Genomic DNA, 17,155 nt, shown 5'->3' with positions numbered 1-17,155 from the left:
GTCCTGTATTTTGTTAGCTTTTGCTTAATGCTGTGTGTAACTGATTAGCTTGGATACATTCTTAAATCTTCATGATCATTTGTTTACTTGCATATTCATTTGTTACTGTTCATACCCTTCACTTGCGTATTCTTTATGCTTCCTAGAGACTTTTCAGTCATTGATATGCTGTGGTCAAAAAATGTATTGACCAGAATTGCAAATGTGTAATTTTGGAAGTCAATGCTTTGTAACCAAGGGGTTGCATTGTTCGATACCCAGTGGAGGAACATGATGGTTTGGATCCCACTTTAAATTGTAGGTCCAGTCCCAATTAGCCTTTCTGTACATAAAGTGAACTCAAAACAATTTCCTACTGTTGCTGGAACTGGCTTATGAATATGATGAATGTACAATCTCAGGTATCCAGGCCTTACCTGACTATCAAATCTTGAAGTCCTGGTTAACTAGCTCTCCAATCACAAGACTGTGTCCTGGTTTTGTTTCTTAATACTATGACAGGAAACTCCAAATATCTCACAATCTTGCAAAAGCCAAGTTGTGTGTCTTAATTCACTATAGGCTGAATATTTTTGTCATCCTGTATGTCATATTTAATGTAGCAGTTAATGACATTGGCATTTCCATTTCATACAATTCATTTTATTGCGTGACTGTAATAAGTTGTAAGTCAGAGTAATTATGTATCCTACTTGTTATTTTTTTCTTCAACGTTGCAGTCTTTCACATGATGAGATTTTCAGGAACTTCACAAGCACAGGTGTAAAATCAGTGGCGTGCGCAGGATGGAGTTACGTATACTTTTTTTAGTAGTCATCTCTCATTTTGCCATATTTTACTGTCTCGTAATATTTTTTTCTTTTGAGGAATACTTGGCTAAAGGGTGGGGGGGAGGTCATACCCCTGTGTAGAACATTCATAAAAGTAGGAAAAGGTACAGCAGTAAATGCACCATGTGAACAAATTATGGGAGCTGGATTTCTTTTTTTATATATAGTACGTTTTACTAATTTGAGCAATGTTTTGAACCTGAACTGTGAAGTTCATGAATAATGTCAGCATGTGAAACACCAAAAAGTTGAAAGAAGAATAGAACAACAGGTACAATAAGTAAGTCCTCCATTCTTTTTACAATTTATTGTATGAAATACTGCAGTACTGCAGACCTTTATGAAGAATGTTGATGCAAACTTTTCTTACTGAACTGTGATAATTGGTCACTATAGTTAGAATGTTTCAGTAAAATTTCGGGCAGTTGTAGTGCAAAGTTAAAGTTCTGGGGATATTTTGTACTTTATGCTTCTTATTGTTTATGTTAGTAAAAATTATATATGTATCTTTAGTTTTGAAACTTAGCATGTTATCGTCAGCTAATTATACATTAACTGAAAATGTCACGAGATCTCATGCATGTGCTCTCTTCAGTACTCTCTCATCATTAATATGATCTTGTGATGAATGTTTATCATCAGTATTCCAGGGCGAGCAGTCACATTAATAACTCAGGAAACGAAATATTATTGGTTAATGATATATTTAAGAATACTTCTGGAAGTTTTAAGTAGAATTATTTAAGTATCAGTTTCTTGTAAATTGCACCCTTTTACGTTTACAGTTTCATTATCCAAATGCGAGTTGATACTCAAATGTTCAAGCACTACATTGAGTATACAGGTTTTCTGGTGTAATTAAGAGGGCCGTATAATATCCATACAATACAATACAATACAATAAATTATCCATACAAGAATTTAACTGTTTCATATAAATTTAATTTTGTATACTTAATTAATTAACAAATATATTTTACTTTCAAAAATAATGAGTACCTTGAGATATACGTACATTTCACATGGTGAATAAAATATATGAAAATCAATTCTGCAAAAGTGATTTGTAAATTAGTGGCGAAAATAATTGTCAGTTTAATTCAATAATCAATTAAATGTGTGAAATGGTTAATTTTGATTTCTCAAAACATTACCAGCTTCAGTATTTCCTGTTACCAGTTTCAATGTTTCCTGCATTGGTGAAAATGGCTATGTAATTTGAAAAAAAAAATGCAATATAACATTTCAGATACTTAGGGGGCGGAGGAAAGAGAATGACCCTCAGGTTTCCTGTTGTAATAATAATACTTAATCTTGCAGTTATATTGGGATTTCTTTTGTGTTGTGGTTGTTAAGCTAAAACTGAGACAAAGAGATGTCGAGAAAACAAATAACAATTTAAATCCGATTGGATTGTGAATCATTTATTACACATAGAAGTTTTTTTAAATGAAAAAAGCATATTCAAGAATTCATGTGCAATATGTTGTAAACAAAGATGAAATTTGGTATTTCTTACACATGCTTGTACACTTGTAATCAATTTCTGGTAGGGGTTTATTTCAATGGTTTGATTCCTGCTTAAACTGTAGGTCCTACCTGGTTAGGCTGTCTGTGCATAAAGTGGAGTCAAATCCACTTTAGATGCCTTCGTAGTTTCAGATCAACTCAGCCTCTGTTTTACTTTATTCCTTTACCTTCATCCTTAGATATTGGCATTTAATGTGCACATGAAATATTAGCCTAATTTTTTGTTTGTTTTTAGTGTGTTTTTGGCATACATAAATTTACAGGGTACCTACAATTTATTTACCACATTATAATTATTCCATATGTTTTTATCATGGCAACTGCAAGAAATATATCATCACTTATCCTTTTTTTTTTTTAACATGTAGTATTTCTGGGAAAGGTAACACGAAATGTTCTGTTCTGTTTCTGATAGAAGTTGGAAATGCATAAACTTTACTACTGAAGTTATGCAGTAACTTAAACACGTTGGATGTGTAGGATAGGATACCTGTCTTCTCAGGAAGTAAATGTCGATTTAATTTTTTGATGTTACATTTCATTTGTTGAGTTTGGTTATAGATTTTGCAGTTACTATTATATGAAAAGCTGAAATGTGGTAAGTAAATTAGTAGGCACCATGTATATGTGCAAATAAGATAATGCAAATTGATGTACAACTCGTAATTTTGAAGCAGTAAGGGGAGGGGGTAAAAACTTTTGCATTCACGTAGTGAAGCAACGTTCCATTGCCTTGCCAGTTAAAGCTTTTGCACATGGGTATGAACTTTCCTTTGTTGGGTGTTAGTTGTGTTTAGGGGTTGTTTGCTCCTAGTTTCAGGCATGATGGAGGACAGAAACAAGAGTGCCGAGTTCATCATGGGCAAATGCTTCCATCACCTTTGGAAGAAAATATTCCTTTTGCAAAAGGTGAGACGGTAGCCACTGATGTAGTGTGTTAAATTTAGTGAGAGTATTGATCCTCTTCTCAGCACTTTTCATACTTAGCGGAAGACAGATATGTTCTCATAAAATGTTCTGAAGTACTGAAATTCATGCTCCCTTAAGAAGACTACTCAGGTGTGGTAAAGTTTCTTTCTTCTTTATAGCCAAAAGTAGGGATGAAACAGATACCATGCACGTTATTAGGGGGGTAGGGGTCTCAAGTAACTCAAAGGTTGAAATACTTATGATTAGTACCCTATCTGCAATGGCTGATACAGTGATATTAGTCATTCGATATTTGGCGATTTTGAAATTATTTCGATAAATGCAAAGCATGAGCCATAAAGCATTGCGTTGTAAAGCAAAAGTCTAAATATGCAAATTTCCTTCTCTGATACAAAACTTATTTCATGCACATTGCATGCATTAATGCATACATTAATTAACACATTCATGCTTGGCTCTGGGAGGGGCATTTAAATGTCCAGCCGTAGCATTTTCTGAATCTGAACTTACCTAAAAAATGTGACTGCCATCTTAAATTTTCAAGTTTTTCAAAAATGCACCCTGGGGCCAGGAAATGATGCTTTTTCTTTGACTTTTTCTGCTCTGCGTATAGGAACCTAAGCTCTTTGAGGGTTCCTGATGGTGTCCTCTACCGATGACCCCTCCTCCCTGATTGGTCCTCCCAAGGATCAAATGCGTTGGGTCCCGTGGAGCCCTCAGTAATTTGGCACCTCGGAAATGCTCTCAGGTATCACATCGCCCCCTCCCCAAATCACATGGTGCACCCGTTTCGTTAGCCAATCAACATCGGGGGGGGGGGGGGGATGGACACCACAGCTAAATGACTTTAGTCATGTACGGATTGTTTCTGGGCAGGAATGTGTTATTTGAGGGGGTGAAAGATCCATTCAGGTTCATCACAATGCACATGCCATATTATATTGGATCAGTAGAATATTTGTTATTCAGATATTGGGAAGTTGCATATAGTTTCTTTATTTGCATCAACAAAAATTTCTATCAATCTTAGCTAAAATGTATGCATAATTGGGATGTGACAAAGCTGAAAATTTACCGATGCCGATGTACTCCCCGATAATTTTTGGAACTGGTACCGATGCTGATATTTAACCGATTCCGATACATAAGATTATTCAACAGAAATGGGATGTTATTTTCAGCATGACAAAAATAAATTTGCTATGTACATTTCTATTGCATATCATGTATACATATATATTCTCAAGAGATGTGAATCTACACTCGTTCACTGAATACTAATGCAGCAGGCATGCCCAAGTATTTTCTCACCACTTGCTTCAGGTTTTGATACTCATTTTTGAAGTTCCAATACAACAGCAGATCCTGGTCATGTGGACTAGTTGGTTCAGCAATGTACTGTTTTATTTCTGATTTTGAGGTAGGTTGATCCTCTGAATGAGAGTTTGCAGTAATTTTATTACAAAAACTCTACAATGATGAAGAATCATAACCTAATTTTCATTAAATCTTACAAAACTAAAATATAAAACTTATTAGAAGGTAAAACTCTAGTATTATCTGTACCGGTTTAAATATTGGATTTTTGCCTATGTCAATTTCTGCCTATTTTCATACATCTGTAATCGGCTACGGCACATCCCTAATGCATAACCTCTAAGAAAGCAGGGGAAGTCTTTTTCCATATAATTTGGTTTACGGCACACAGACAATGCAGAGAAGAAATAAAATTATAATAACAGCCTCTTCTGTTGTAAAGGATAAATATGAGCAAGAGAAAATGACAAGCATGTAGTTACAACTGACCTTTATAAGATTACTTCCATGTTGAATCTCCATTGTGTCGTGTGTATAACGAGAACATCTCATTTTCTTGGTTTCCCTGATGATGGCATTGTGTGCTCTCTTTGTATTTTGTTTTGTATACTTAATGTCTTCTGGTCTTAGAATTGTTGGGTAGGTGGTAAATCTTTTACGAAGTTGCAAAATGTACACAGTTATGAAAAGGGCATGTTTTTGCTTAATTTTTTCATGTATAATTTACTCCATGATGTAATTGTCCTTATAGGACAAAGTATTCTGCATAGCTTTTTATGAGCTACAATGCTTTTTCTGGCTTTTGAGTAGTCTGAAACTTAATGGGCCGTTTCCCAGTTTTCCATTGGATTGTTGGAAATTATTAATTCTCTCAGTAAAAATACCACTCTTAAAAATTATTGAAACTTTAGATGTACAGTTGCACTGTAAGCATTGTGGTAAAGAAGAAGGGAACATTATCAGCTTCCTTAAGGGAAAATCAAAAAAAAAAGGGGGGGGCTGGAAGGACTCTGATAATTGTTGGATTCATTGCTCGCCCTGGAACAGACTGTGGTCATTCTTTTTTCAGTCTTCACATGTCTTTTTACCAAGCTAAAGTTTGCATTGTTGTTATTTAAGTAGCTACATCATGAGTTTTCAGTTGGCATGCAGAAGTAAATTATTTCTTTGTTCAGCTTCTTGACATTGTCTGGCATAATTGTGAACTATTAAACCCAATATTTGTTTTTCTTATGTTGTGGTACAATATTGAAATATTCGTTCTACTCCATCTTTAACCTTCTCATAATGTGGCTGTATATTCCTTAGTAGGCCTTAGGTATGTTTTTGTACAAAGTATTTGAGAAGGTTAAGGACAATTGCATCCAAAATGAAACTATGTTATATTGTAGCAAACTGACATTTGAGAGAGCTTTTGATGTGAAATCTTTTCTTTTGTATGAAAAGTGCTTTGAATTTTCATTTTTGTAGTAGTGCTGTTAGAATTTTTTAGATATGGTATTCTTTATTTACTTTTTTTACTCCCTATAGTTGTGTGTGACAATATTCAGTATTGAATAGACTTGGTGCAGGCATCCACTATTACCTGATCAATCATATTTGAACTTGTCACACAAAACCTGCAACTACTTTAGAAGTCATAGTAAATCCAAACTACTTGTTATATTGATTATTGCTTGATTATCAGTTACAACACATAGTGAAGAATTTGGGTATTTTCCTATATTGTGTCATTTATGACGTGTGCTGTTGCTGCAAGTGTACGGGAGTTACAAATACTGGCATGGAAAATTTCAATGAACAGTAGGGATGAACCATTTTTTGATCCATAACAATGCTGATATGTGTAGGATTCACTGATCTGAAACTAATCTTCAAGTATTTTCTTATTTCTAGAACATAGATAGGTATGTCAGTATTTAGGACACAAACGTTCATTAAAAAATAGTAGGTGTGATACTCACTTGCAAACAATTTTTATTTTTCAAATTAATCACCACTGACTTGCAAACAATTCTTATTTTTCAAAATAATCACCACCAAAATTAATACACTTATCCCATTGCTTTATCAGTCCCCCAAGATATGCTGTCCCACCAACAGTTGCACTTTACATTCAACATCATCTTCATCATCCAAGAAACATTTGCACACTTTTTGAAATTCAAACGATCATGCATTATGCTGTAGGCTAAACCATAACATCCTATTGCAGTTGCTATGTTGTCTATCATCACTCGCCTGTCAGCTTGAATCATATCTGCCTGTACCATATTTACGTACTTTTATATATAGTAAGTAACCTTTCACTAATTTGAGCAATGTTTTGAACCTGAACTGTGAAGTTCATGAATAATGTCAGCATGTGAAACACCAAAAAAGTTGAAAGAAGAATAGAACAACAGGTACAATACGTAAGTCCTCCATTCTTTTTACAATTTATTGTATGAAATACTGCAGTACTGCAGACCTTTATGAAGTCCTTGAGTACGGTTGCCATGTTTAAACTGAGCTGCCCATGCAAGCATCTGCTATCTAGCGACTGCTAACTAAAAAGCATCAAGCTGGATTGTGCTGCCACCTAATGACACCTTTAGAAACTACTCACTACTATTTTCAGCTATCCAACATTAGTTTTGTGACCTATTTACTAACTTCCCCTCATATATGTTAGTTCACAAGGATACCATGGCAGTTTATCATATTCTATGATTTACCCTGAAATTTTCCCATGTGTATCCATCCACAGCTACTTTTGTTTTATGAGGGTTGAAATGACAAATTCTTATTGGGATCATTAGTCACAACAATCTAAGAGGTGTGCTGAGAAAAAAAGTGGTGTAGGTTCATATTATCTATCACACTATTAGCTCCTATTTGGATGTGAGTGACAAGGGAAGCTGGACACAAGTGAAGCACTCCCACCTGTCCTGGCTCCTGATGTCACATTCCAGCCTCAGAATCTCGGCTAGCTACTCCCAGTGGAGCTCCACCCAAATGGCACCCACGTCGTTACTTTACAATCAACGGGTCCTGGGTGCACTACTCGGTGGAGTGGTTCGGATTCCACTTTCAACTTTAAACTATAGGTCCAGTCCCGATTTACCTATCTGTGCATAAAGTGGATTAAAAAAGTCCATAGATAGAAATTAATATTTGCAATCCTTAATTTCTCTATTCCTAATGTCCTTCATTACTATAGTAATCAAACTGTTAATTTTAGAGATTTTTTTTTTTAATGTAAAGAACATTTTAGCATTTTAGAACTCATAGGTGATTTGGAATGAGGAAAATAGTATCAGTGAAAAAAGTTAATGTAGTAGTTGCCGGTGATGTGTGGTCAGCAAGATGAACCCCCAGTTGTAGGTTTCCATGACTGGATTACACTATTCATTTGTAGCTCCCCAATTTCTTCACAATGGTGGGTGGCCACCAGTCTCGTACACAGGCCAGAATCTGAGGAGATAAGTTGTTAGGCTTCCCCCGGGAGACTCTGATGGAGAGAAATGTACAATCACCTGCAATAGAAATGGGACACATGGAACATTCATTTATCTTTTTTTTTTGAACTTGCCACTTATGTCAATCATTGCTAATCAAGTTTTATGCTGATCTTTTTTTTTCTTACAATGCTGTTCCTTCATAATAGAATTGTATTCTCGTATTGTTGATCAAAAATATTATGCACAATGTTATCCAAAAGGCTTTAAAACCAACTTTGTATGTTGATATTTCAGTGTCATGATTATATTTTAATATATTCAATAGTGTTGGTTTGTGTGATAGTTTGATGTGCATTATAGCTTTATTCATTCATTTTTCTCCATATTTACTTGAATTATAGAGCAACATGTGTAAAGGTAATCTTTAACATTCATTTCTCAATGCTTGAATTCAATTTTCTCCCATGTAGGTGAACAAGTAAAAATGAAAACTGTAGTCAGCTGAAGGTTTTAATTACTCAATTTTTTGGCACAGTCCACACTCTTTATGGCACTTTATAAAGGCACACGTATTAATTCTGTTATGAATGTTACTACGAAGATTAAGTTTACATATTAGGTGTTTACAGTACGAAATGTAATGCTCTAAACCGTATATTCACTTCCATTGGAAAATAAATGCCCAAGTGTTGGTGGAAGTTGATATAGTTGTTGTTAACAATTTGATGTGACCATTGTTTCGTTAATGACAATGGATGTGAAACAACAGTCGTTACAATACAGCAGATGCATTGCCAGTCCTGCATAGTGCTTTTTAAATAGTTAAAATTTGGTTATCTCTATGAAATGTCCCTTGTTGTGTTGGTATTCTGATACATTTAGTTTTGTTAGGTTTACATTTTATTAATTTTTGTTATGTTTCTTTAGTACAGTTAACACAGTGATGTTTTATTAAAGGGACATTTCATACAGAAGATGACGTTTCAGGTATGAGAAAACCCATGTGGATGGGTAAAACAATAGACAGGATTCACCATGTATCTGCTGCGATGTAAGTAATTTTATTTTTTTTATCTTTAATGTGCCGAGGTTTTACATGAAAGTAGAATTTGTAATGCATTCATATGGAACAATTTATCAGTCTCTCACAGTGTTAGTAATGAAGGCATTGTTCTTGTTACTGTTGTTATGTCACGATAATTTAAGAAGAGTTATATATAAATGACTAAGAGAGAAGCATTAAATCCACAAAGCAATTTCCTGCCAACGATATGTTCATCATCACAGGTTTTATGCAGGCCTGAGTTGTTTGTGACCAACAACGATCTTCTCTATTGATATTGATCAATTTCAGCTTCCTTGTTCTTGACTTATTTTGTTTGTGTAGGTTTCCTCTATGATGTGGAATGCTTACTCATTCACCTTTAAATCTACAGTGGTTTGAATGGAAAATTCTTACAGGCCATGATTAATGTATGTTAAGTATAAGGAGATCATGCTTAGCATTCTTTTTGTTGTATAATTTTGTATTTTCCTGCACCACACATACTGTTTTCTTTTCTTGTGACACTTCATTGTGGATCTTTTCCATCTTTTTTTCATTTTTTACTTGCTGACTTCCATGACCTACTTGCCACAACACACTATGATGCTAGGGATCCCAGGTTCGAATCCCAGCCTGGGCATGGGCGTTCCTTGTGAGTGTCCCTTCATTAATTTCATAATACCATCACTCATCCTCATCTTCGCGATTAGCCAAAAGTTGCAGAAAATCAAAGTAAAATAATCCAAATCAATCAATAATGTGGGAGTTTCTGTTTAACTTACGGTGGAGAGGGATGATATGAACTGAATGTGCCCTCTTCACTTCTGTCTGCTACGTTACTGTCACTGTCAGAAGTGTGACTGTCGCGCTACCTTGCATAATGGCAGTCACATCGGATGTATAATTTATAAACACTTTGTACTTTTCCCCCTAGCAGGTAAGTATCATTGTGCAGGTTGCGTATGCTTCAGGTACCACATGCAACATTCTTTTAGATCTGATATATGTGCTCCTGAAATATACCACCCCACAATATTTCATTCATTTTTCTGAAGAATATGTCCAAGTGGTTGCTAGGTACCCACTTCACCATCTTCTCTTGCAAGCAACTGCATCACTAACACACCACATTTGGTACAGTTGCATGCCCAAGAGAGGGGGGGGGGGGGAGGAAGAGTCAAAGCCTTGCCTTTTGGCCAAGAATTCATAAAAAAAAAACAGTCAAATACAGGAAAGGATGCAAAATATAGGACCTCCTCCTCTATGGTCCTAACCCCTTCCTTATGAAAATACTGGGCACATGAGTGACTTCTTGTAAAATTTTTATGGTTCGTGGACTGGATACGCAGTGAGACACGTGCATGTCCAACATTAGAACTCAAAATCAGACTTGTGGAAATGTAAATACTTGTTTTTGAGTGTATTGATTGAAATCCAGTTTGATACAGAATTAAAGGTAAAAGAAGCACATTCCATAAACTATTTGTTATTTCTTATCATTGAATGTTTACACAGTAACGCATTACATCTACCATACCTGTATGGTAAGCATCAGATAAATAACATACAAATATAGAAATTTCCTTCAAATCCCTTGGAGAAACCTCATGAATTACTTCTGCAGTCATCCTAAAGGCAAACATCGACAACAATAAGGCACTCCAAACATAAATTTCTTTACTGCAGAAACCAAAGTTTGATAGCAGATAAAACAAGTAAAGTCATTGTCCTTCTCAGCAGTGCAATTTGTAAGATGGGAAATTGTTGTACCAGAACAGCGTACTGATTTGCGAACAACCTGCTTTTGTATGTGTAATGAGAGTGTCATCTTAATTATATCTGGTTTTAATGCTTTTCTTTAGTCATTTATATATATATATATCCTGCTATTTTCTCTTTGTGTGCATAAGTTGGGTAGTTTGGGCATTTGTCAAATTTTCATGTGATGTACAAGTAATGGTGTGCAGTAATAAATATGACTTGAGTTGCCAGTTTTATCATTGCTTTTGTGTATGCTTTTGTTCTTGCAGAAGGAAAAGAGCCCTTGAGAGACGGAAGAGGGGAAGGACCAACTAGGACTAGAAGTCGAGAGAAACGAGATGGCGGAGACTACCAAACAGGTAGAGCCACCGAGGATGGTATGTACAAGAAAGTTCCAGACGAAGTAGCCGCAAGACAGCCGCCAATGTCAGAAATGAAGAGAGGTGTGCTAAGCCAACTTATCGAGAAAGTGCGAACGAAAGAAGACAGGAAGAAATTCCCAATGCAAGAGGATACAAGAAGTGCCGCTCGTGAAAGAAAACTTGCCGCAGACATGAAATTAGGCTCTGAAAGGAGTAAGGGGGAAGAGGAGAGGCCTCCACCTGTTTTAAAAAGTGGAAAAACTTACAGAAGTAAAAGTGCAGGTGGGCAACCTGATGCCGGGGTACGTTACGGAACGACTACGAGGGATGGTGCTAAAGTATATCACAGTATTAGTGCAAAACTGTTAGGATCTCGGGAAATAGATCTGGACATTCCACCTCCACCTTCCAAGATCCACGACGATCTCTCTCATCCGGATGGAGAACCATCTCGATCTACGGTCGGGTGCATGGATGTTGAGAAGATCGAAAGCCATCTCAAGGAAAAACTTCACGACATGGGTCGATCCGTTGGCAGAATGATTCGTTCAGATAGGGGTGGAGGCCGAGAACCGTTGGCGGAACCTGGAGCAGATAAGAGCTCCGGGGACGATGACTATCAGAGAATTCCTGTAGAAATTGAAAAGGGGAGGGGAGAGTGGACACGTTCGGAAGTGAAGGTGTTGGTGCACCATGAACCAACGAGCACACCCGCATCACCAAGTCACTTTCGCGAGGAATCCATGCTCTACGGGTGGGAGAAAAGTGAACCTCTTAAGAAACAGAATTCATGCGAAAGCTTAACGTTGAGCTCAGTTTCGGTGAATAGTCGTAGATCTTCGGTCGATTTTGATAGGAAGTCGTTAGTTGTGATGGGTAGGACTAGTAGGAAAGCGCAAATGCAAAAACAGCATTCGTGGGAAACATTTCCTCCAAAGCGTGACAGTCACAAATTTTGTAAGAATCCCAATGAATTTCAAGGTGGTTTCGATTTGAAACCAAGTACCTTAAAGAAAGCAGATAGTTTTGAAGGCCACGAAGAGGCTGTGAGGACACTTGTAGCAGCAGTGCAGGAAACTCGAACACAACAAAGGAAGATGAAACCTAGTACCACTTAAACTCGTGTGTGTATATATGTTTAGTTATAAGATGTAGAGTGGGCAAAATGACAAAGAAACTTGTGTGGCTGATAACCACTCATGTATGGATTATTTTAGAGGTACAAATTCCTAGATGGCATGTTTGTTGTAGAAATGGTTTGACATTGTTATGTTGAAATTTATTGCCTTGATATACATATATATACATAAAAGATTGTATGGTAAGATTTCTTGAGTATTTTCTATTACAAAGTGGACTGGCAGAAGGCTTGCAAATGTCAAATGCTGGTGTGCTATTTGTGGTTATTTTTTTTTAAAACAAAATATGATAATGACTGTAAATTGCAGCTTTTTGATATACAGTTTGCTTCTTGCCCATCCTCATTGAAAGTAGAGAAATTTTGTTACATTGTTGGAGTCTTCTTGTAATTGAGGTTGAAATATTGCAATTAAGAACCTTTACGTAAATAAACATTTCTAATTATTTTCTTAAGGGTATAGGATACAGATTTCCATTAAGTGTAACATTTTAATTTTGTTGTAATGCACATTGAAAATAAGCTTATGTTGTATTCTAGAGTATTTCTCTCTTAATTTTAATGTTGATTTATTAAGCAAGGTAAAAACTATTTAGAATAACATGTATGTATTTCTAATTAATAGTGAAAGTGCACCCCTCTTTATCCTAACAATTTCACTAATCAGAACATTGTTGTGGTATTTTTTGGTTGAACCTGTTTTCAACCTTTTGTCTTTTTATTCATGTGGGTTGTGCAGTTTTATTAAGTAGCATGTACATACAGTAGTCTAAAAAAAGTAATACTCTCATAAGCACATATGTAAACTTGTAGGTTCCAGGCCACATCGTCTCGTTTGGCTCTTGACAGGTTGTAAAGGAAACTGCATCCCTCATCCTTAACACAAAGTATGAAACTATTTTAATTTCATCTTTTTATGAAACTATGATGCAAAATACTTCCTACACTTTTTTTTAACCATTCAGAAGGTTAAAACAATCATACTTTTGCTATGTTATTGAAAATTACATTGTATATGTTGGAACTTGTCCTCATTTTCAGTCAAAGATACACACACACATTAATAACTGAAAGGAAAATATATTTATATGAAATTGTGAAATACATAAATTGTACTTGTAATTTTATTATTTGTTGCAAAGTCGAGTTACAAAACAAATCAGATTTTTTAGCGAGGTTTGCATTGTTTCACGATAATACTAGTACATTGAATTTTGTTAAAAAGGATGAGGTTTTTCAATATGATTTCTTCTGTTGTTTGCCATTTCTCAAGTCAATTTCAAATGGGAAAAGTTCTGATCCAACCCTTCCATGAACATATGTTTCATCATAGTTATTTTTATTATTCATCTGCTTCAAATATAACCGTATTGTTTTATATTATTGTTATAATAAAATAATTTGAATACACTTCTAATCTATTAGATCATAACATTTCAAATATCAAAATGTGAGAAAGAGGAAGTTCTCAAATCCTCCACATCGTTGACATTTTATCATACTTATATTATTGAACAGATCCTCTGGTTGTGTATAATTGTTATCATATGTAGAAATTATTCTTGAAATACCGGGTGTCCCAGAAGTCTTTCCCTGATTACAAACTTTATTCATATCCGCTATATGCAATGTAGATATGTGAAAGTGGTGCCAAAATGTTGAAAAACTAACAAAGTTTATTTTTTGAAGGTTTCAGTAATGTGGCTGTAGTGTAGCAGTGTCAGTGCCAAGGAATCCGGAATTAATGCTCTTGACATCGGGTGGCATCTTTCCATACAATGTTTCTTGGACTTGACAGGATTTGGGAATGAAGATAAATTCCATTTTTTAAATACCAACTTATTGATGGCAGATATTCTAGACGAAAGAATTATGTACATTTGAAAGTTCCTCTGCACTGTTATTGGTGACCGGGTCTCGTGATACCAGAGGACATGCTGAGCTTTTTCCTGATTTGTGAACATTTCCGGTTTTCTGGGCACTGACACTGCTACACTACAGCCACGTTACTAATACCTGCAAACAAAAAGACTTGGTTAGTTTTCCAACATTTTGGCACCACTTTCACATCTCTACCTTGCATATAGCAGATATGAATAAAGTTTGTAATCAGGGAAAGACTCCTGGGACACCCGGTATTGGTCATTGCATATGGTACCACTATGTACAGACAACGGATACAGATATGCTTCTTGTGAAATTGGTGTTTTTGTAGAAATTATTTCAGGTTATATTTTTGCAAAGAAACAATATAGTATGCTACATTCAGAAAAACACAAATATTCAAATACAATATCAGTTGTTAACACTGCCTAATTTTTTTATAACACTCTAAAATTGAATTTTTAAAAAAAGGAACTAATTTATATCATAATGTACCAAATTGTTGCGCTGATTATCAAAAAGTTGCAAATGAAATGAAAATATAATAAAAGATAAAAATAGTATCTAACTTAAAAACAAATTTTTACATATGCAATGCATAATGGACAATGACCAGATGTCAATAGATCTTATCATACAATGTTTGTATGCTCTTGTCATTAGGAATTAGACACACATGAATCTGTGTAAATCTGAAATTTCATTGTTGAAAAATTACAGTGATGAATGTGAATAATGTATGTATAGTAAAAATATGACTTTTGATATGACATGCATGCTACTGTAAATAGGATTATATTCATGTACATAAATATATATATACAATACACACACAAACATGTATATATAAGCATGCAGAGAAGAAGAAAGTGATTATAATTGAAAATGAATAGTGAAAATGCAGAGTATGTATTTTAACTATACTTTGTTATTCAAGTAGACATCATGGAAAAGATTTACATATATGAATCTCCGCATGGCAATATTCTATTTTACTTCTGTACTCCAATTTCTGGTAATATTTTGCCCAAGTTCAAAGTAAACCTTTACTTTCACGCTATTGTATTAGACACTTGGGTCAAAGCCTGTTTGCAAAACAGCATTGTAAATTGAGTTTATTATTATTATTTATGAGGAAAATACAAGTAGGCAAAAATGGTCAGCAGAATTTTTTATAGGAAATTCATGTGCCAAAGAAATATGTATCAGATATATCCATTATTATGTGTAGGTTTTTAGTAACATTCAGACACAATCAAACCTATTGCATGACAGGAATACATTCATTCTGTGTGTTGCGACCATTGACAGAACTGCACATGCACTAGCTTGTTGACAAAATAGGGGTGATGGCTGTAAGTGGTACAAATACAGCAACCAAATTGTGAGCTTCTGAAACAGCACTGAAGGTACACACATAGCAATGTCATTGTCAAAATACATTTAGCGGAGGTTGCAAGTTGTAACAGCCATCGAAAATCACAAACACAAGAAAGTGAAGGATAATAAACGAAGCAACCAAACATGTACAAACGTAATACTGATATCAATCTACAACATTGTTTTGTGCATATTTCTACGTAGCTCCCCTTTTGTATCTAGATTTGTATTCTTGAGCTGGTCCCGTTTTCTGCAGTTTGACAGTACCCTTGTTTCTCGTGGGACCTAAATCCAATACTTAAAATCCCTTTGAGCTTGCTATTGAATTGTCTCTTGCAAAGCTGGACAACTTTTAACATTTCAAACACACGATGAACACACTGGGCAATGAGGGAAGTTCTCTATTTTGCCTTAGTGTATATTTAGTCTAAACAAATTAGTGATTGCTTTAATATATTTTATTCTTATTTTTACCATTGCACTTAACCCATCAAGGAGTTAAAAAATTTAATAAGATTGAAACTGCAAAAAAAAAGCTACAAAAATTGAGTGAAGAAGTTTAACTTAATTTGGTGCAGGTAATACTGATTTTACGTTGTAAACTCGGCCCAAATCTTCTGTTACTAAAATTATAGCTTTATACATTAAAACATATATTGAAGAACAAAATCTCTTTCCATGTGCTGGTAAATAAAGCATAACATGAACTTTCTGAAACAAACCATTACCATTGGGGATCCAAATTTTTTGAAATATTGATGGTGAACAGTCATGGGAATATTTGAGTAGAATCAGTGTCAGTTTGGGGAGGGGGATGAAATGAAAACATATTTTTTGGTTTATTGCAGACTGTAATGAAATTTTGTTTTCCTCAGCCCAAATTTTCCAAATGTAAAATGAAATTAGTTAAATGCTCTTGGTAAAAATTTGCATGACATAGATGTGATGCAAATTGTAAAAATCTAGTCTACAGTGACAGACAACATTCTGTAAAAGAGTAAAATCATATGAAACCATAGCTCAGTTGGTAGAGCAATTGCACAGTATGCAACAGAATCAGGGTTGAGTCCTGGTTGACCCTGCTTTTTTTTAAAAAAAAAATGTACGTAATAGATCTTCGTGTGTCAAATCATAAGGCTTTCTATTTCTTTTTTCAAGTAGCTCCCCCATTTAAAAAACAAAATTTAGGATTAAACCTGGAATAATTTACCATACATGTTGGTTGTTAACAAGTCAGCCACCCTTCCGGCTGCTGGTGTTAATACAACAAATAATAATGCACACTGTCAATGAAAAAAATAGGTTTTTGTCTTTGATTCAACTTCTTATAGGGTATAAATCTGCTCTGTTAATCTAAATAAGGTTTGTTCCATCCTTTACTGTTATTGATAAATTCACATAATTCGTGTTCTCCAAGAACAGACAAGATTTCAAGTCAATGTTTGCCTTGTTTTGTGAATTCTGTAATGTTTTGCTGTATTAAAATTTATCTTGGTTGACATATCATAAAAACACTAATAACATTATAATATATG

General features: G+C 34.9%; 1 protein-coding gene across 4 annotated transcripts in view; it reads left to right on the top strand.

Moving 5' to 3' along the window:
• The window catches only part of LOC145998809 (RING finger protein 207-like), a 58,748-nt gene extending 44,748 nt beyond the window's left edge, over positions 1-14,000 (top strand). For 2 of the 4 annotated variants that reach the window (XM_083135443.1, XM_083135444.1), the window contains exons 10-11: positions 3,175-3,269; positions 11,126-14,000. In XM_083135443.1, coding sequence (XP_082991569.1) covers positions 3,175-3,269; positions 11,126-12,336 — 1,306 coding nt within the window. In that variant the 3' untranslated portion in view covers positions 12,337-14,000. The remainder of the gene's footprint in view (positions 1-3,174; positions 3,270-11,125) is intronic. The other 2 variants (XM_083135442.1, XM_083135441.1) reach the window with 1 other exon arrangement.
• Positions 14,001-17,155: the final 3,155 nt, after the last annotated feature.

Source organism: Lepisma saccharinum, chromosome 14, assembly GCF_977018435.1.
Source record: "Lepisma saccharinum chromosome 14, izLepSacc3.1, whole genome shotgun sequence".
Taxonomy (NCBI): Eukaryota; Metazoa; Arthropoda; class Insecta; order Zygentoma; family Lepismatidae; genus Lepisma; species Lepisma saccharinum.
This window is presented reverse-complemented; position numbering and strand designations above follow the sequence as displayed.